Genomic DNA, 20923 nt, shown 5'->3' with positions numbered 1-20923 from the left:
AAAGAAAGAAAGAAAGAAAGAAAGAAAGAAAGAAAGAAAGAAAGAAAGAAAGACAGGATACAAAGATATGTGGCTTAAAAAAAAAAAAAAAGATTTTATTGATTTGAGACAAGAGTGAGCATGCTCACGAGTCCGGGGGAGGGGTAAAGGGAGAGGGAAAATAGGCTTCCTGCTCAGCAGGAAGCACTATGCAGGGCTCAATCCCAGGACCCCAGGATCTTGACTTAAACCCAAGGCAAATGCTTAACTGACTGAGTCACCCAGACACCCCCAGAGGTGATATTTAAAACATTTAGCTGGTATAGCGTCACTGAGCAATCAAAGCAGATGGAATTGCTCAGAATGGGCAGTGGCCTTAAAAAGCAGGAAGCCTGCACCTGGTTTCCCTACTAAAGATCAGTCCTCGTTCTAAAATAATTTGGGAAGACAAAAATTAACTTTTCTTTCTAGGGAGTTTTAGATAAGCCTTCTATTCCTGCCCCAGAAAAACATTTCTTCCAGAATACTTAAGGAATTAGAGATCAAGAACACTAAGTGCTGGTTGTCATTTGTAGAATTTCAGATATATCACATTCTGGTAGTATTTGGTTCCCTACCACATTCCCATGGGAGTAAGATAACAAAGCCAATGGATAAGTGAAATCTGAAAAGAGTACTAAGCAAACGCAATGACATATATATTGGCCCAAAGGGGGATAGTCACACCAAAGGAGGATGAAGCCAGCCCCTTCAAAACTGTTGATAATATCTAAGCATAACCTAGAGGAGAAAATGAAGTTTCAGGGTGAAAACTGTAGCATGATACAGACTAGGGTGCAATTTATCCAAAATTAGACCAAGGAGAGCATGAATAGAACCAGCTAAGGGTGCCTGGGTAGTTCAATTGGTTAAGCCTCTGAGTCTTGATTTCCACTCAGGTCATGATCTCAGGGTCTTGAGATCAAGCCCTGCATCAGGCTCTGTGCTAGGCGTGAAGCCTGCTTAGGAGTCTCTCTCCCTCTCCCTCTGCCCCTCCCTTGCACCCCGTGCACACACACTTTCTGTCTCTCAAACACACACACACACACACAAACACACACACACACATTTAAAAAAATAGAACCAGCTATAGAAGAAAGACTAACAAAGACAGAAAAGCAAGCCCTCCTCATAGAATACTGATCAGAACTTGTGTTCATAACACAGAATAAAACACTAAATATTTTTTGAAGTGTAAATATTGTCCCAAGGATATAGTTTGGAATAAGTATAGTTACTTATAGTTACTCCATAGCATACCAGTAGCTCAAAGTATAAGTTAATTTCCAGAGACAAATCTTATGAAAAACCATTAAATTTATTATGGTGAGTTTGTTCCTATATTCATGATGAATTTATACCTAATTAGCATTAAATAAAAGCATAACTTCAGCAATTCATGATGTTAAAAAAAATCTCTCAACAAAAGCCAGAAGACAATCACAGAGTGATGACAGTTTTGGAATAAAACAGGGTCATTGAAACATCTGAAATCACTTTTCTACTTTAAAATTTAGACCGTGAAGCAAAAAGAGTTCAAAACAACTACATCAATAATAGCAAAAATCAAAAGACAAAATCAAGCAAGATCTGGTCTAATAATCTACCATATTTTTTAAATTCCTGGATTTCCTATTAGGATAAACCTGTACTTTACTAATTGTATAAGACATTTTTAAAATACTATTCCTATGTGAAAAAAATGTAAAACGAAGTAGAATTATTTCACCAACATGATTGTTTGGGATCTTAATATATAAAATACTTAAACTGGACAAAACATGGACTGAACATAATGAAATTTCTGGACTAAATACAGTGCTTAAATGCCCATTATAATTCTGAAAGTTGGTAGTAAGAAATAAATACTAACCAGTTCATTTAGATGATTCTGGGTATGTGATATCTGACATGGTGTGACCCAACTAAGAGCAGAAGATGAATTTGGTGGGTTAAAATGAATATGCGCAGTACTAAGTGGAATATGTGAAAAATCATCCTAAAATAAAATTAAAGAATACTTATTACACACTACATGCAATAGTGTGTTCAAATGTTTATTATAGTAAATAAATACCAAGTAAAAATTACCTCTTCATCAGAGTCAACGAGGCTTCCCAAATCAAGTTGTGGAACCCTGAAAGAAATAATCTATATGCATCCCATAACTTTTTAAAATGAGGCTTTAATAGTTGCAAATCGTATATGCTACAGCTCATATAAAAAGGTACACTAAGGATGCCTGGGTGGCTTAGTCGGTTAAGCATCTGCCTTGCATTCAGGTCATGATTCCAGGATCCTGGAATCGAGTCCCAGATCAGGCTCCTTGCTGAGTGGGGAGTCTGCAGATTCCCTGTCTCCCTTTGCTTGCCCCTCTGCCTGCTTGTGCATGCTCTTTCTCTCTCTCTCTCTCTCTCTCTCTGACAAATAAATAAATAAAATCTTAAAATAAATAAAAAGGTACACTAAAGCCAAAGGTGTGCTGCACCTACAAGCTGTGAAAGGCTTTTGTTAAATACGCAGCAGTTTTTGTGCTGTTTGTTAACAAAGCATTATTAAAAATAAAATTATAAAAAAATTAAAAATAAATAAGTTATATTAAAAACAAAGGTAATAAATACTCAAATTCATCACTTCCTAATGACTCTACCATATTTCACTATTGTCTATGTTCTAGAGGTTATGTACATGTATGGTATTTGTATGGTAATATAATGGTATGTCTCTCTTTCCAAGTCATGCTCAGTGATACTATACACATAGCTTGAAATCAGCCACAGTGGGTCATTTACTCAAAAACTAGCAAATGCTATGAATTAGGAGTTGATTTATTATTTTTTGCTCTCTTAGACTTAAAACAGTCATGGAGAAAACATTAATCATTCAGATTAGACTTAAAACTGTATCGGATCTGTAACTGTCACATGGTGGGTAACAAAAAACTGAGGAAATATTGTCCCAGGATCCTAAACTATTACAGAAGTCAACAAATAGATCACTCACATCACTTTACAATAAATTAAAAAAATCAACCAACTTTCACATTGGAATTACACTAGTTCACAGACTGAAACCGTCAGATGGCTACAGATACCAGAATTCAGCAAGAAACAAAGAAAGCATTCTGTGAGGATCAATTGGCTATGTGGAATTTATAAAAAAGAGTTTATACATTTTGTTAGTATTTGTAAATTGCTTACCATATGTCCTCTGTATCAGTAAATTTATAACCAACTTAAAATATATTTGTTTATTCATAATTAACAAGTAAAATTTAAAATAAACTTATAACACACTTTCAGGAAACCAGCTGTTAAATATCTACCAGCACATAATTGATTGTCAATACATACTGAGTATCTTGCATCAAGAACTTGCACGTACCTCATACCCTGATTCTTTGGCTAGATGAGCACACAGGTATCTGTTATGTAGAACCACATGAAATGGCTGATACTTGCCCATTTTTCATCGATAAAAATGCTAATTTCAGATGGCCAAGCCTAACAAAGAACTAGGATTTTACCTTCTATTTTCTAATAAGCGCTATAGTATAAAATACTTGGAAGGATATAAAAGTCATAGCCTTTCAAATCGTAAAAGTCAAAAATGTAAAATATAAAACATGAATTAATGTAGTCTAGTCCGCATATAAAGTCATTTAAAAGAAGACTGGTAAAATTGTCATATCCATCAAGATAAGATCAAAGCCACAGATATTTCCCATTAAATTCATTTTGGCTATCCCAGTTATCAAATTCAAAATTTCACACATTGCTTAATAAATTTAATAAATTCATTTAACTGAATTTTCCAAATACAACAGGAGTTAAACTTTTTCAGGAAAATGTAAGAATATTAAATAAAATACAAAACAGAGAAGTATTTTATTACCCTCAATCCTATTAACCTACTTTAATTTTGGCATGGCAATTTTCAGGCTATCCATATCCACATCAGTTTTCTATGGTTCACAATCATAACTACATATCAATGTATGGTATCTGAGAATTTGCTTTCTTTTTTTACTTGTTAATATAGTATAAATATTTGCCCATTTAACAGCTCAAGTGTGAAGAACTGTGACTTACACAGGTAGACTAGGATTCTGGATTGCCCATGATCTTGGAGTCTGTCCTTGCTTTAATTAAAAAAAAAAAAAGATCAGTACATATATACCCTTTATTTATACTTTAAAAGATAAGCAATGAGTCAATGCAAGAAAGCTGACTACCATTTTCTCAGTAAATGCCACGTAAGAAATATTTATTAAGCCTCTCACTACTGTGCTTGAGACATAGGATGATAAGCAACACAGATCATCTTTATCCTCAGGGTGCTGTCGGCTAGGGAAGACTTTCACTCAAACAATAATGTGGAAAAAAAAAATGTGTTATGCCAGAGTAACTACATATAGCATTTTACCCAACAAGTCTAGGAAATTGAGGAAGCATTTTCAAAAACAACAAAAAAGTAACCTTTAAATGGAACTCCGAAGGATGAGTAGGAGTTAGCCAGATTAAGACAGAGGGAAGAAAATTGCTTTAGCCCGGAGGAACAACTCATCCTGCACTGGCCCACACCCAGGAGTTAGCAGCTAGAAAGGGCTGAAATGGGGAGTGTGAGAAAGTAATGGTGGTCAGAGCTGTTACAGAATACAAGTCAAAGACCTTGGACCGTGTCCTAAAGGTAATGAGAGAACTGTAGGATTTAAGCAAAGAAGTGACATATATATACATATACATTTGTAGATGTTCAGTCTCACTTCCAAAAAATTGTGCAAAGATAGGAAAATTATAGTGAGCTCAGATACCATACAATAAATATATATATAAGTCATAGAAAAACTTCAAGTTAATAAGGCCACTAAACAATTCATGCATCAACACTTCTGCCTTACTTCTGAAATGTTGTCTAACTGGCCATTTCTGTTGTACTGATAGCAAGTACAGAAATTACGTTCAAGATTGAGCTTCATCATTCTAACTGATCATAAAAGAGAAAACAAATTCAATTCAGTATGAGCTTTAATATATGGCATTAGTTTAAATATTATCCCAATAAAAAGTTAAAAATGTAGAAATGTAAAATCACGAAATGATCAGTTAATTGGAATATATATATTAATTTGACCCTTGAGCAATGCTGAGGTTAAGGGTGCCAGCTACCTCCTCCATATAGTCAAAAATCCACTTATAAATTTTAGCTCCCCAAAAACTTTAACTACTATTAGTCTACTGTTGACTGGTAACATAAACAGTCAATTGACACGTTTTGTATGTTATATGTACTATACACTGCGTTCTTACAGTACAGTACGCTAGAGAAAGTAAATGTTAAGAAAATCATAAGGAAGAGAAAAGACGTTTGCAGTACTATACTGTATTTATTTTAAAAAATCTACATATAAGTGGACCTGTGTAGTTCAAACCTGAGTTGTTTGGGGCACCAAGGTGCCCCAAAGATTTTCTTAATTGTATTTGGGAAACATCAGGGTAGATTAGGAAGAAAACCTAAATAGAATATAACTATAGTTGTCGTAGTCATGGTCATCACCATGATCATCTCCCAGAAAATGTTTTAACAGACTAAAAGACAGTCTTGAAGTCACAGACCTACTTATTTCAGAATGACAGTTACCTTTCTTAGCTAATTCCAACAAAACTACACTAGCCAATTCAGAAGAAAAATAAATTATAGCTTATAAATCCCTGGGCCAGAGGTCAGCAAACTAAGGCTTAGTTCTGTTTTTGTAAATAAAGTTTTATTGGAACACAACTATTTATTTATTTATTTATGAAATGTCTATGTGTTCTCATTACAACAGCTGAGTTAAGTGGTTGCAACAGAAACAACAGCCCATAAAGCCAAAAATATCTACTAGCTGCCCCTTTATTTAAAAAGCTGAGTATGGGGCACCTGGGTGGCTCAGACAGCTAAGTGTCTACCTGCTGCTCAGGTCATGATCTCAGGGTCCTGGGATCAAGCCCCACATCAGGCTTCCTGCTCACTGGAGCATCTGCTTCTCTCTCTTCTGCTACTCCTCCCCTCTGCTCATACCCTCTCTCTCTCTCTCTCTCTCTCCTTCTAATAAATAAATAAATAATATATATTTTTTTAAATGGCAAGGAAATACTTATCACTTTTATGTATTTCTAAACTAAAATTTATATATACCCAATTCTGTTGTGGGAACAGGGACAAAGCAGCTATAACTTTGTACTTAATCAATGATATATATATACACACAGTGGTGATATTATGAAGGTTATGAAGAATAAAAGTCTTAATGATAGAAGCTCTAATTCTCTTTCTACCTAGCTAATACAAAATATATACTAATATTCTCTTCTTTCTACTATCCTTATGTCTTTTCTTTTCTGCAGATATACATAGATAATTTTTTAAATAAGAATATGAAAACAATAATAACATGCTTGATTATTTAAAATAAAACTAATTCAAGTAATGACCCACTTTCCAATAATGATTATCTTCAGTTTTGGCCACTCAAATCTTCAAATCCAGAAAATATGGATCCTAAATATTTGTGAGTATAAGTTGTCATAAAAACATGAAGAAAAGAGTCAAAAAATTATTTAATTAATCATCCTATGAGAGGAAAATTATATAGCACACATACTTGCAGCAGCTTCTTTCTTCCAGAGAATGGCTGAGTTTGATTTGTAAGAGAAGCAGCAATTCCTTTAACCTCGAAATCCATTCAAGTTTACGTCTGCACTATACTTGGAAAAAGGTAAAAACATACAAAATGATAACTCTTACTCTAATTTTAAATAAGTCATACAAACTCCATAACACTACTTCATGGAAAGAAATCATGTGGTTAATCATTGTTGCTTCTTTCACCAAAATCAACTTTTTGTGGGGCAATTACATTATGTGGGACAACACTTAGGAGGCAAATGCGAGTCCGAATAGATTTCTCTGAAGCTGTCCATGTCCTAATCACTGGACCCTGTGAATATGTTTACATTACATGACAAAGAGGATTCTTCAGAAGTGATTTCCGTAAAGGATTTTGAGGTGTGGAAATTATCCTGGATTATCTAGAAGGCCCAGTGTCATTACCTGGGTTCTTATAAAAGGAGGAACAAGACGATCAGAGTAAGAAAGAGAAGATGTAAGAAGGAAAGCGCAGGTCAGAGAGGAATGAAGATACGAGAAAGCTGGCTTTGAAAAGAGAGGAAGACGTCCTGAGCGGTTTCTGCAAGTAAGAAGAGGCCAAGGATGAATTTTCCCCTGGAGCCTCCTGAAGGAACCAGCCTTGCTGACATCTTGATTTTAGCCCCTGATTTGTAGCCTGGCCATTTGTGCTTCTGGCCTCCAGAACTGTAAAATAATGAGTTTATGTTGTTTCAGACCACTGTCTTTGTAGTGATTTTTTACAGCAGTAACAGGAAACAAGTGCCTGTACTTCCCTACCACAAAGTGATGTAAACTTATTTTCATTACTCTTTTCTTAAATCTTTATGAGTTTTGATTTTGCCGGGGTAAGCAAATGTAAAAATGTGTTATGCAAGCAGTATTCTCTGATACAAAGAATAAAATAGAGTGGATGGTCCAATTAGAAATGATGAGGCAACTGGTAAAAATGCATGTAAAAGAATGCTGAAAATAATCAACTTGAACCAAAATGTACAAGACAAAAATCAGGTGAATATCTCAGTGATACAAATTTTGAAGATTTTATTTTACACTTCAACCTTATATTACTGAGGATATGTTGTTTAACAATTCATACTTTCTTTTTCTATTATTAGACTTGGATTTATTTTAATAGTAAACTTTTTTTTCTTAATTTTTAAGGAAAGATAACATGGCCCAGTGTCAGCATAGAGTTAGATAGACTGACATTAAAATCCTAATTTTTGACATTCCCTGTAATGTACGCTTGGTTAAAAACTTAGTCTTTCAGAGCCAATATTTCTAATATGTTAAATGAGTTTAATGTTAGCACCTTTCTCATCTTCCTGTATTAAGTAGAACATGATTATTCAATACCTGGTAGCCATCACTGTTACTATTAAAATGTAGTTTTACTGCAGGCCCAATGAAATCCTGAAAGATATCCTAGTTCTTCACTAATGTATCTGTATGGCTCCCTCTACCCCATTTCCATAGCCCCCTCCCCTAAACCTCATACCCCAAGATTAGATTTCTACTCCAAGAGTAATGTCAGGAAGACTTACCAACCAACAGTAGACTATTCTGAAAACATCACAAATTACTGGATTTAAGAATAATTTGACTTTTTTTCTGAGTTATCTTTCACAAAGAAGCAACTTTTTGAAGTTGTTATTGCTTTGGTTGGGGGGAGAGAAAGTTGTCGTTTGCTTTAATCACATCACAAAAGCTGTTGTATTTGCCATGATGGTTAGCAGCCAACAAACCCAAGTTGAAACAGGGACACTGAACAATCGGCTAAGTGATTGTCTCCACACATCAACCACACAATTATTTACACCTTAGAAAGTACAATAGCCATTTCAAATCACTATAGGTCACTTTATACAACCATGACTCATTTGCAAATAACAAAACAGCAAAATTTAAATCCTCTTTCCAGGACCCCCTAGTCCCTGTACTTCCCCAAGCTTGACAGTCATTACTTTTCACTTGTAATTAACTCTTTTCATGTCCCTAATAAACTATCACGTCCACGAAGGTTGGTATCTCATGTCCTTAATATAGTAGATACTTAATAAATATTTTAGCCAATAAAGAAATTAATGCATAGTCAAATACCTGTACGTGTTTTAAAGAAAGTGATTTTTTTTTAAAGATTTTATTTATTTATTTGACAGACAGAGATCACAAGCAGGCAGAGAGGCGGGCAGAGAGAGAGAGAGAGGAGGAAGCAGGCTCCCTGCAGAGCAGAGAGCCTGATGTGGGATCATGACCTGAGCCGAAGGCAGAGGCTTAACCCACTGAGCCACCCAGGCACCCCACCTGTACATATTTTAAACATATTCTTCGTTTCCTTCCTCTGAACCTAAATATGAAAGGACCACAGCCACATATAAATTCTGTCCTCAAACAATAGATAAGGCATTCAAAGAATGACTGGTAGCTAGTACCCTTCATACTATACTGTAAGCCTCATAAAGGCAAGGACTATGGTTTTGCTCATCTTGTATCTCAGCACTTAACAGAAAGCCAGTAGGAATAGAAAACAGTAGAAACTTAATAAATATTTGTTAAGTAAGTAAATTCAGTCAACTCAAATGTGAGTTATTTCAGAACTATGTAGCATACAAATGGTTCACTCCAATATAACAGGAGTATCAAAAGGCAACTGTCACATGAGGAACACTCCAGGATCTATAGAATTAGAGCTGTGAGGTGACTGACACCTTATGTCAAAGAATTAGGCCACAACTGCAGAGACAAAAACAGCTCAAACTTCTGACTTTCAAACTAAGGAATCTGAGACCCCAAAATGGGGACATTTACTTTCCCAAATTATTTACCATTATTATTGAGCATGAATTTACACCAGTTTCAGACCTCTTTCTAATACTATACCCTTGCTTGCACAGATCATAAGAGAGGAATTAGATGCAGAGACTCAAGAACACCAGAAACCTAAACATAGTGGCAAAAGAATCAGAATTTCAAATAAATGGCATGTGAGCGGATCTTTGGAATGCATACCAAAGTCTGTCCTTATAGCACAGAATATACAGTTGGGGTATATTGGGAATGAAGGTGGTAGCAGCAGGGAAAAGCTCTTCTGAATGGCTGTCTCCACCCAAACTGATGCCAAGTGGTGAGATTTTACATTTAGCATGTATGAATATTGTTGACAAACAGATTCAAATCTTACCGTATTATCTTTGATGCTACCAAAAAGAACTGAACTCATCACCCACTTCCCTCATTTTTTAAGGATGATTACTTCCGATTGCAATTATCACCACTTCTCTCTTGGTTAGTGATATTAGCGGCTATAATATGGTTATACCAAATCAGAACATAAAGGAAAGCGAAGAATAAACTGATCCAATCCATCCCATAATCAAGGAGAGGACCAAGTTTATCTTGGGCCCCGGCTGATAACAGACCCAAGTATCCGAATGAACATGATATCATTCTTAATCCCATAGTAATTGTCTGTACATCACTCCCCACGAAGTTAAGATTATACATCAAGGCACCTGCAAAGTACAAGTGATGCTCCGCCCTCTTCCTATCTTAGATTCGTGGACTGGAGTGGGACACACGGGGACAGCCAACCTGACTCACCCAATAAGCTGGGTAAAGAGCAGTTCCACAGTGGGAAAGATGAAAAGGGTACCAACTGGGGCAATTCTACCGAGAAACTCCTGAGACAGCTCCAGACAGGACAAGCTGGAAAGACACAGTTCCCGGTAGACTCCAGAAAGCCCAGGCCGGCGGCTGCAGGTTGCCTAGGAACAGGCGTCCCCACGCTGGGCCGCCAAACTCTCTCCCGGTTCCAGGGAAGAGAAGATTCTTGGCCCAAATCTTTCGTTCCTTCCACACCACCTCCTGCCCCATGCTCCGTAGGGTCGTTCCTCTGCCAAAGGGGCCCAGCACTGGAGGGCTACCCTGCAGGTTTACTCACCGCAGGGCGGTGCTGAAATCCTTGCAGCGGCCTCTGAGCCTTAACCCTGGACTAGTTCTGCGGCGCCTCTAAATCCCGGCGGGGATCTGGAAGAGGACTCATTCATCTGGGCTTCTGCTCAGAGAGAGAGCCAATACCCGGCCCGGATTTAGACAGCTGTTGTATAATGCTTCATTTAACTGTGTTCTATTTAATATATTTTATAGAGCATCTACCAAGAGTTCAGATTCCAGAGAGATGTTATGAGGGGAACAATTGTGCTGTAATGTTCACTCTCAAGGAACCTGCAATTATTTAAAAAGACAAGACTGATTTACAATATTATAGAGAGATATATAATATAGATACATAGATATACAGATATATAGAGAAAAAAATTAAAATACCAATACAACAGAAAAGGAATAAGCCCAGTAATCAGGAAATTTCCATTTTATTCCTTGCTCTCCATGCAATGTCTTTGGTCATCAACTCCAAATCAATGAAAGGAAAGGTCTGGTTTGAGATATTTCTTGGGTTCCACTCCACCGTAATATGCCTGTAACCTTTCTGAATTGCACAGCCAACTGTAATACTCAAAAGAAAACCAAGACCCTCTAACGCCTAATGCAGTTCTCCAACCACAAAATCTAGTTGTTTTTCTAATCTAGAGCGTCTTTTCAAAGTTAGCTCCCCTCAAAATGTATATATCTAAATCTGCAGGTTGGAGTCAGTTTTGGAGTAAAAACACAAATACATTTGCAGTGAGCATAAGGTAATCACTCCTATTTCTTCCCTATATAAAATTCATCGACCCGTTCTCCCCACACAGAAAGAAAAACAATATTGAACTGGAAAAATGAAGTAAAAATGAAACAAGAAACTCAACTTCAACTTTTCAAAAGTTTTTAAAGAACTGAAACAATTCTAATGCACATCCTACCTTGCCCATTCCACAGATAACTATTCAGGCAAATAACATGAGGACATTTTCTTGTCTGTTTCTGGCACTTAAGCTTAGCACACCTAAATTGCTTCAGTTCTCTAAGCCTCTAAGCCTTTAGGAATACTTTTTTTTTAAAAAACATTGTCTTAAAACAGCTATTACAAAAGCAGTAATGTTGGGTTATTATTGACTATATAGAAAGAGGAGAAAAACGTTTTCCTTCTACCCTTTGTGGTCTTCCTGCTGGTTTAAGAATGAAACTGACACAAGACAGACTACAGGGAAAGAGACAAGGCATGTGCACACAGAGGCCCAATAATGAAATTGAGACTTAAAGAAATGACCAAAGCAGGCAGTTTTTATACTTTTCAGACAAAGAGACAATAAATCTGTGAGGAGTTGACAAAACAAAGAAAACTTTGGAACTTTAGTAAATTATTCTAAACAGAATTTGGGCTGGGATATTATATTAGTGAATAGTAACTAATATATATTAGTATATAGTAACAAGTGTTGTTTATGAAGCCTCCTGGGCTCTAAATTTCCTCACTGGTGATAGGGAATAAGAGGTTATCTTTCAGCAGGCCAGAGTGTTCTTTTTGCATTGGCCATTTCTTAAGTAACTTTTATTTAAAATAATCAGTATAACAAAGTGGCACATTTGGAGTGGCCTGCCTTTGGCCCCTACATATAAATTGTACTTTTTTGCCCATTTTCAAAACAGTCGCAAAAGTTCTGTTGCTCTTACAGCTAATTAATTTCTTTATACATAAAACGATACTAAATTATCCATTTGTTAACCTATGTTATTTGTAGATCTAAAATGATTTGCGTGTGAAGATCATCAAACATCCGTTGAACACCTATTATCTGCAAACATCCAGGGTTAGAAAAAGTAAAGTATATATGCCAACCTAGTATTTATTGCCTTTAAAATTGAGTCTAAAATAGTTATGGATCGTCTAGTGTATATATGATGAATAAGATAATTTCTAATAAGATAATTTCTAAAAAAGCTTACAATTGTATACAATATTATTAGAAAGTTAAAGAGGGCTCATTTCCTCATTAATAAATATATACTGAAGGCATACATGTTCAGTAGCTGTCCTAGGAGCTATAGACATAGCAATAAAGCAAATAAAAACCATTGTTTCAGTAAAGGTTAAAATCTGAGGTGACAAACATTAAATAAAATATCATTTTGGGTAGCAATTAATGTAAAGGAAAATACAATGGGTTACTGGATAGACATTGACAGAAAAAGATAACGTTGTAGGATCACCTATGGGTTTGCTGAAGGGAATTCTGCAGACACAGGGAATAAGCGCAAAAAACTTGGGGATAGAGCATCCTTGTCAGGCAGATGGATGTGGTTGAGGCCAGTAAGCCATTGGAGAATGTGGACTAGGAGACAGAGATTAGCCATCGTCAGTTTTGCCTTGTGGGCCAAACCTAGGATTTGGGATTTTATAAGTATGACAGGAAGTCATCAGAGGGTTTTAAAAAGAGGGAAGGCTGAGATATTGTGATTTATCATAAGAAATATATATTTGATCTTCCTCCCTGTTTCTGGCACAGAACTCCTAAAACCCTTGGAATTTTCCTAAATGCTACCAGCAATGAACCTTCTTTTGTTATTTTAATGAGGTGACTCTTAGAAAGAATGGAAGGATGGAGGCTGGTCGCCAGTGTAGCCAAGCCTGTGATTCCAGTTATAAATTTCAGTCCCACTCTCAGGCCTCCCAGGAGGTGAAGAGGGACCAGAGGCTGAATTAATCCATCATGGCCAAGGAGTTACTCAGACATGACTTTTTGGTGATGTCTCCAAAAGTACCTCCAAAGGACAAGGTTCCCAGAGCACTCTGCTTCCAGAGAGCAACATAGAAATTTTGCCCGAGTTTCTAGCCTTCAGACTCAAGACTACAACATCAACTCTTATCTCAATCTTCAACCTGTCAGCTTGCCATACAGATTTTAGGCTTGCCAGCTCCTACAATTGTAGGAGTCAATTTCTTGAAAATCTGTGTGTATGTACCTGTGTGTGTAAAAGGGAGTGGGGTGGGAATTTATGTCTATTCGTTCTGTTTCTCTGGATAACTCTAATACAGAGGGGATAAGAGAAAGAAAGTAATAAGATATAGGATCATGAGGTGACTTAATGACAAAAGATTCCTTCTAATTGGAGGACTTCTCAAAAGGAACTAATGATTGGAGTCTGAAAAGATTCATTAATTTGTTCATCAAATATTGAACTCTTTTGAGATTCTGGGTATACAGGAGTAAAAATAATAATAATAAGCAATCCCTGCCTCATGGGGCTTACATTCAAATGAAGGGAGAAATGAAAATGTAAATAAATTATATCTGATAGGAGGATAAGGGCTATGGGAAAATATAGGGCAAAAAAAAAAAGGACAATAGGAAGTGATAGGTGTAGGATGGGTAATGTAAAATACCACTCTGAGGTATTTTGAGAAGATGACTTTTGAGCAAATATTTGAAAGAGATGAGAAACTAACAATGTAGTTTTCTGGGGAAAAGAGTTCTAGGCAAAAGAAATGAGCAATGCCCTGAGGTAGCAGCACTGTCACTTTTTTTTTTTTTTTAAGATTTTATTTATTTATTTGACAGAGAGTGAGAGAGATCACAAGTAGGCAGAGGCAGACAGAGAGAGAGGATGAAGCACACTCCCCAGCGATCAGAGAGCCCAATGTGGGCCAGATCCCAGGACCCGGAGATCATGACCTGAGCCGAAGGCAGAGGCTTAACCCACTGAGCTACCCAGGAGCCCAGGACCTTCACTTTTTAAAAGAACAATAAAGGGGCCAGAGTATCTGGAGGAGAGAAAAGGAAGGGAAGGAAAGTAGATGAGATCAGAAAAGGGTCTCCTTGGTTAGGGTCTTGAAGTTAATAGTGAGGACAGCCTTGGGATTTTGTTTTGACTGCCATGAGAAGCCATCAGTTGGAAGGTTTTGAGCAGAGGAGTGATCTGATTTATATTAAATAGGATCATTTTGGACACTATATTGAGAATTAGTATTCAAATATTTGAATATGAAGATAAATATACATAGAGACAATAGAATGAAGTCGTGGAAATGCTCAAAAAAAATTCTCAATGCTCAAAAAGATATTTTAAAAAATATTTCTTAATAATTATTCTTAAATGTATGCATCACTTAACAAAGTCAAAATTAGGGGCACCTGCGTGGCTCGGTGGGTTAAAGCCTCTGCCTTCAGCTCAGGCCATGATCCCAGAGTCCGGGGATTGAGCCCCACATCAGGCTCTCTGCTTGCTGGGGAGCCTGCTTCCTCCTCTCTCTCTCTACCTGCCTCTCTGTCTACTTGAGATCTCTCTCTGTGTCAAATAAATAAAATCTTTAAGAAAGGAAAAAAAAAAAAACAACAACCAAAGTCAAAATTATTCCATATTTCTACTCTTCCCCGGAAATCCAAGGACCTTAGAATAGTTCAACTATGATCACTAAGCTCTCCCATCTTCCACATGATTTTGCCAAGTATTATAGTTCCAACCTGTATTTAGACTCCTTCTTCCTTGAACACTCTTTCTCCAGTAGCCACATGCTTCCTTCTTGCATCCCCTTCAAGTATTTGCTAAAAAAATCACCTTCTCAAAGACACCCACACTGATCACCCTATTTGAAATCACAGTCTGCCACCCTCACCTCCACACCCACGCCAGGGCTCCCAAACTCCTTAGCCTGATTTATTTTTCCCATAAATATTATCAGTTTATCATGCTATAGAATTTATTTATCGTGTTTACCATTTTTCCTCTCTCTCCTTTCACTAGAATCCCAGAAAGGCAGATTGCTTTGTTTTATTTCTTATGGTAGTAATCCCAAGCATCAGGAAAAATGCCTAAAACATACCAGACACTCAAAGTATTTAAGTGTGCTAAAGATTATGTACAGTCACTCTGACTGCTGTCTTGAGAATAAATTATAGGAGGTTAGGAGCAGGAGCAGGAAAGTTCACCAGGAAGCTATTGCAATTAGCCATGAAATCAAGGAGTGCCATTTCAAATGCTGAACAGTGGTCATGTTCTGAAAATGTAAAGACAAAGACAACAGAATTTGCAAAGGGACCAAAGTCTCCAAAGTTCAAGGATTGAGCAATCAAAAGGATGAAGCTGTCATTAACTGAGATAGGGAAATTGTGGAAGGATCCAGATCGGGGTGTGGGACATGAAAACCTCAGTTTGGACTGTGTAAGTAATGTTAAAGTCGCATATATTATAATTCTCCATCAGCAGAGGCAGACAAATATTTTCTCCACTACTCAATAGAATTTCCATTAGGATCCTTGTATTTTCCCCCCATTTTGTAATTTAATTTTCTGCTTTCTTTTTTTTTTTAAGATTTTGTTTTTCAGTAATCTTTACACCCAACATTGGGCTTGAACTCACCAGCCCAAGATCAAGAGGCACATGTTCTACCGACTGAGACAGTGATGCACCCCCTAATTTTCCACTTTCTATTTAAAAATGGTACCTAGTTGCACCAAAGTTGATTTTTAGTAGCAAGATTTATTGACTAGGCTATTCAGTTGATATAAATAAGTATTTACTTAAATTAAATGGCATTGTAAACAACCTTAAATCGTCAAATAAAAGTATTTATTTGAAACACAGAAATACTGGAAAATATCATTTAATGTCCCACAAAAAATGCTGGTTTATTATTGTTAGGTCCATAATCAAAGGAGCGAGACTGACGCAAAGCTTAGGTCAAGCAAAGCTTTATTTCACGCCAAGCATCGAGAATCAAACTGACCATTCGGGGCCACCTCTTACAGAAAGAGGACCCTGTTGGGGCGCGGGGGAGGGAGGCAGGGTCAGTTTATGTTTTACTGTATAGACAACAAAATGGCTGTTCAACCAGAGATGAAGCCGCTCTGGCTAAAATAGGCCCTTACATTATTAAATAACAACTGTTATAATGGATATAAAATATTAAACCAAATGAAGTTGGTTTGTATTGCAATGTAGGTAAAATAAGATCAAATGTACTCTGCTTTAGTCTTTAGAATGTCCACTAAACTGATCCTTTCTCAGAAGTTTACTTGGTTATAAACAAACCTTAGGTTTGTTCCAAGTTCATATATCAACTATGAAATTTTGTCCAGAGGAGCTACTTGGCTACCCTCTCTATTTTTATCTTTCTAGGCAATCTGTCTCCAAATGAGAAAACAAACACAAACTATTAAATTATTGTTCGGCAAAGTAATAATCACACTATGTGGAATATACAAAATGCCTGCTCTTGCTTTATTACCAGTTTCTGGAGATATGGGCAGTATGATGCTGTAGTTTATTTAAAACAATAAAACTATATATTCAGTCTGTGTAACTAATATATAGTTTTGTACAGGCCTGGTCCGTTTTCAGCATCTAATATATGTTGCTTTTTTACGTAACACTGTGCCCTGCGTCTGATTTGGATAGCAATTTAGGAGCCCACCGCAGTGATTCTGGATTGGGTCGGCAGAAAGCGCCCTGGATGGTTAAAACTGCACCAGAGGGCGACTCACGTTTTTCTGAAGCCCAGGGCTTTGTGATGGGATAATCCTACTCTTTGTATTGCCTAGGTTCTGGCCCCGCCCTCTCGGGGCAACCTGCGGAGCATCAGCGCCCTGAGCTTGCTGAGCTTGAGCTTGTGCAGGAGGATGGAGCCTGTAGAGAGCGTGGTCCCCAGGGGCCAGGGATGACGGCTGGCCTGGCGGTTACTGTCCACACATTCAGAGCATCCTTTGCATCTCACCATGGTTCTGAGGGAAAAACTGAGTTGCTTGTGGACTTTAGGTCTCTGTCTGGTAGCCAGCAAATCGTCTGCTAAAGTCCCTGCTATCACAGACCAGCATTTCCAAGACCAGTGCGTGGACTCTCATAACGAGCTGCGAGGCAAAGTGTGGCCCCCCGCGGCTGACATGAAACACATGGTGAGAAAGAACGGGTCTGGGATTTTTTTTCTCTGGTTCCTCGTAAGGTATCTCTGGGCGATAAATCTGATGGATTCATTTATATGAATTATAAATGAATTCATTAGCTGGGCTATCCTCCCGGATAGTGATAGGAGTGGACGAGAAAGGAAAACCTGAAGCTGTCTATTGCCAAAGCTTAGCCTCCTTTGGGGCCGGGGGTGGGGGGAGAAGGATGGAGGTGGGGGAATGGTCCGGGAAGGGTGGTGTCTGGGAGCTGCTTGGATTTCATCACTAAGGCTTAATAAATGTACTTTGCAATTTCTCACAACTTTCCAGAACTCGCCCCCATATTTTGGCTAGCACTTCCCAAGCCACAAAACCAAGATACTTCGTATAAAAGAAATAGCACAGTGATGGAGATTCTCTTGTCCACTTACCTGTTTTTACATTTTATGAACTCTAGGTTGTTGAAACAGTACTACATGTATAGTATTCATTTTTAAGAAATATTCTGCAAGGATGTAAATAATGAAATCAACACTTGAATAATATCAGATTGTCATTTCCATGGAAAAATAATAAATATGTGAAGTTCAATTCCAAAAACATTGAACTGATGGTGTCTTTTGCAGACTTCCATCATATAGACATTAAGCCAAAAAGAGTACTCTACTGAAGTATGACCATGAAAACACTGGACTATTAAAATAATCCATAGAATTCATAATTTTTAAATAAATGCTTGACTATAAATTTTAACGCAAGAAATTTCCCATGCATTTTTTCTGGCTTGTAGATATATCATTATGAAATTACGAACATAAATGTTGACAGCATAGTTTTGTTTATGTCCTATGCAGATGTTGCTACATTGTAAAACATATCTATTTCAGCTTTCTTCCTCTCTATCCAACAGAAAATAAAATGGAAGTATTATAAAATCACAACCCCGGCACTAAAGTTCAAAACTCCACTCTTCTGCTACATGGGAAAGCATATTTTGAGGGGAAAGAGATTTCAACAATGTTTGGGAAACACTGGATTAAACAAAAATAAACTAATCTCTTTAATGCAGAATTGTTAAAATATTTTAATATGTAATATGTACTTTAAACTCCAATAGGTCAACGTGGTCATTGACATGGATTTGCTATACAACAGTTTCTCTATATTTATTTGAATATCTTTCTTAAGGACTATCTTATGTCATTAAAATGCTATTTAAATATATGTACCCATATATTTGTGTGTATATGTAAATATATACATCCTATATATGTATGTAAATATTCACACATGTACATATGCATATATGTGTGTAAATACATATACACATTCTGTGTAAACACCTATAGATGCTATGTTCTTCAAAGGAAGCAATAAAAGGATATACATAATACTAATTTAAATTTAAATAACTAGCTGAAGGAGAGTGAAGAAAAGACCAGGGTGGAGAAGACATGAATGGAAACAATCCTTGTTTGCATTTACCTTGTTTTATGTTTGTAAATGTGTAGAAGCTTTTGTTATTTTTGTCCTTTAAATTTTCTGGTGCTCCTCATTTCTTTGTGCATATCCATATTTCCACCTGGTATCATTTTCCTTCTGCCTAAATGACTAACTTATACTTTAGTCTGTTGGTTTTAATCCTAGCAATTTTGTATATTATAAAAATCTTTGTTTCTCCTTATTCTTTTCTCTATCATGTAATTTTATTAACTGTATATTTTTTCCAGTTGAACTGAAAAATAATTGACATACATCATGGTATAAATTTAAGGCATACAGCATGAGGGTTTGCTTTACCTACATTGTGAAATGATTGTCACAGTAGGTTCAGGTAACGTCCATCTTCTCATATAAACAGCTACCAAAAGAAAAGAATGAAAAAAGAATAAAAATTTCTCCTTGTGGGGGCGCCTGGGTGGCTCAGTGGGTTAAAGCCTCTGCCTTCCGCTCGGGTCATGATCCCAGGGTCCTGGGATGGAGGCTCTGCTCAGCGGGGAGCCTGCTTCCTCCTCTCTCTCTGTCTGCCTCTCTGCCTACTTGTGAGCTCTGTCTGTCAAATAAATAAATTAAATATTTAAAAAAAAATTCTCCTTGTGATGAGAACTTCTAGAATTTACTCCATTAACAACTTTACTATATACCATATAGCAGGGTTAGTCATAATCATCATTGATGTGATGTGGGTCAAGAAGGAATGATCAAGAAAGAAATCTTGAAATATTTTCAGTGCAAAAAGGAATTTTTATTAAAGAGCAGGCCAGACCCATGGACAGAAGAAGCTGCACTGGGATTGTGAGGAGCAATAAATTATATATTTCTAAAGGGCAGGGGGAGGGCTAAAGACAACAGAAGTTTCCACTAGGGTTTGCATATGTTAAAGAGGATTTACAGGATCCTGGAGGTCTGGCTATTGCCAAGTTAAAGTTACTTTTTGCCTCCCTCAAAGCATGACCATTAAAACTGTTGTGAGTGAGGGACGCCTGGGTGGCTCAGTTGGTTAAGCAGCTGCCTTCGCTCAGGTCATGATCCCAGCGTCCTGGGATTGAGTCCCACATCTGGCTCCTTGCTCGGCGGGGAGCCTGCTTCTCCCTCTGCCTCTGCCTCTGCCTGCCATTCTGTCTGCCTGTGCTTGCTCTCTCCCCCTCTCTCTCTGATAAATAAATAAAATCTTAAAAAAAAAAAAAAAAAAAAAAAAAAACTGTTGTGAGTGGGGCACCTGAGTGGCTCAGTCTTCTGCCTTCTCTTCAAGTCCTGATCTCAGGGTCATGGGATTGAGCCCCAGGTAGCAGCTCCCTGATCTTCAGGGAGCCTGCTTCTGCCTCTGCCTCTGTTCCTCCCCCAGCTTGTGTGCTCTCTCTCTCTCTCTCTCTCAAATAAATAAAATCTTTAAAAAACAATAAACATAAAACAGTTGAGAGTTTTTTTGAGGAGTGTCATACTCTGTCTCAAATATTCATCAATGGGCTGCAGATTGTATGGAAATTTAATTTTATCTGCATTTCTTTGGTGTTCATTCTCATCAACCATGTTGTACATTACATGGATAGCACTTAATTTATAACTGGAAATTTGTATCTTTAGATACCTTTCAATCTCCTTAATTTTTGCTAGATATTATCATTATGTGTAGAATTCTAAACTGAACTTTAAAAATGTTACCACAGGGTCTTCTATCTTCTCATACATTATTTGTGATGAGAAATCTGCTGGACCATTTTCTTGGTTCCTATGTATATCATATGCATTTTTCCTTTGGTGGCTTTTAAGAATTTCTCTTTATCCTTGATTTGGAGCAATATGATGTGCCCCGGTATCACATTGTTCATGTTTCCTGGGGTACACTGAATTTTTTAGAATCTGCAGATTTTAACCAAAAGAGAAAAATTTGAGCTGTTTTCTACTAAAATATTAGAGAC

The 20923-nt window shown here is 37.0% G+C and overlaps 2 protein-coding genes across 5 annotated transcripts in view; one reads left to right on the top strand and one right to left on the bottom strand.

Annotated features, from left to right (window-relative positions):
- The window catches only part of CAPS2 (calcyphosine 2), a 49624-nt gene extending 38928 nt beyond the window's left edge, over positions 1 to 10696 (bottom strand). For 2 of the 4 annotated variants that reach the window (XM_059404689.1, XM_059404690.1), the window contains exons 1-5: positions 10628 to 10686; positions 6662 to 6759; positions 4110 to 4159; positions 2110 to 2155; positions 1892 to 2017 (exon numbers count right to left, since the gene is read on the bottom strand). In XM_059404689.1, the coding sequence (XP_059260672.1) occupies positions 1892 to 2017; positions 2110 to 2155; positions 4110 to 4159; positions 6662 to 6742 (303 nt within the window). In that variant the 5' untranslated portion in view covers positions 6743 to 6759; positions 10628 to 10686. Of the gene's footprint in view, positions 1 to 1891; positions 2018 to 2109; positions 2156 to 4109; positions 4160 to 6661; positions 6760 to 10627 lie in introns of all 4 variants that reach the window. The other 2 variants (XM_059404691.1, XM_059404692.1) reach the window with 2 other exon arrangements.
- A 6643-nt stretch (positions 10697 to 17339) lies between these two features.
- The window catches only part of GLIPR1L1 (GLIPR1 like 1), a 32671-nt gene continuing 29087 nt past the window's right edge, over positions 17340 to 20923 (top strand). The window contains exon 1 of the mRNA XM_059404459.1: positions 17340 to 17516. Within this exon, the coding sequence (XP_059260442.1) occupies positions 17340 to 17516 (177 nt within the window). The remainder of the gene's footprint in view (positions 17517 to 20923) is intronic.

This window comes from Mustela nigripes, chromosome 6 (genome assembly GCF_022355385.1).
Source record: "Mustela nigripes isolate SB6536 chromosome 6, MUSNIG.SB6536, whole genome shotgun sequence".
NCBI lineage: Eukaryota > Metazoa > Chordata > Mammalia > Carnivora > Mustelidae > Mustela > Mustela nigripes.
Note: the sequence above shows the minus strand (reverse complement) of the source record. Positions and strands in the feature narration are given on the sequence as shown.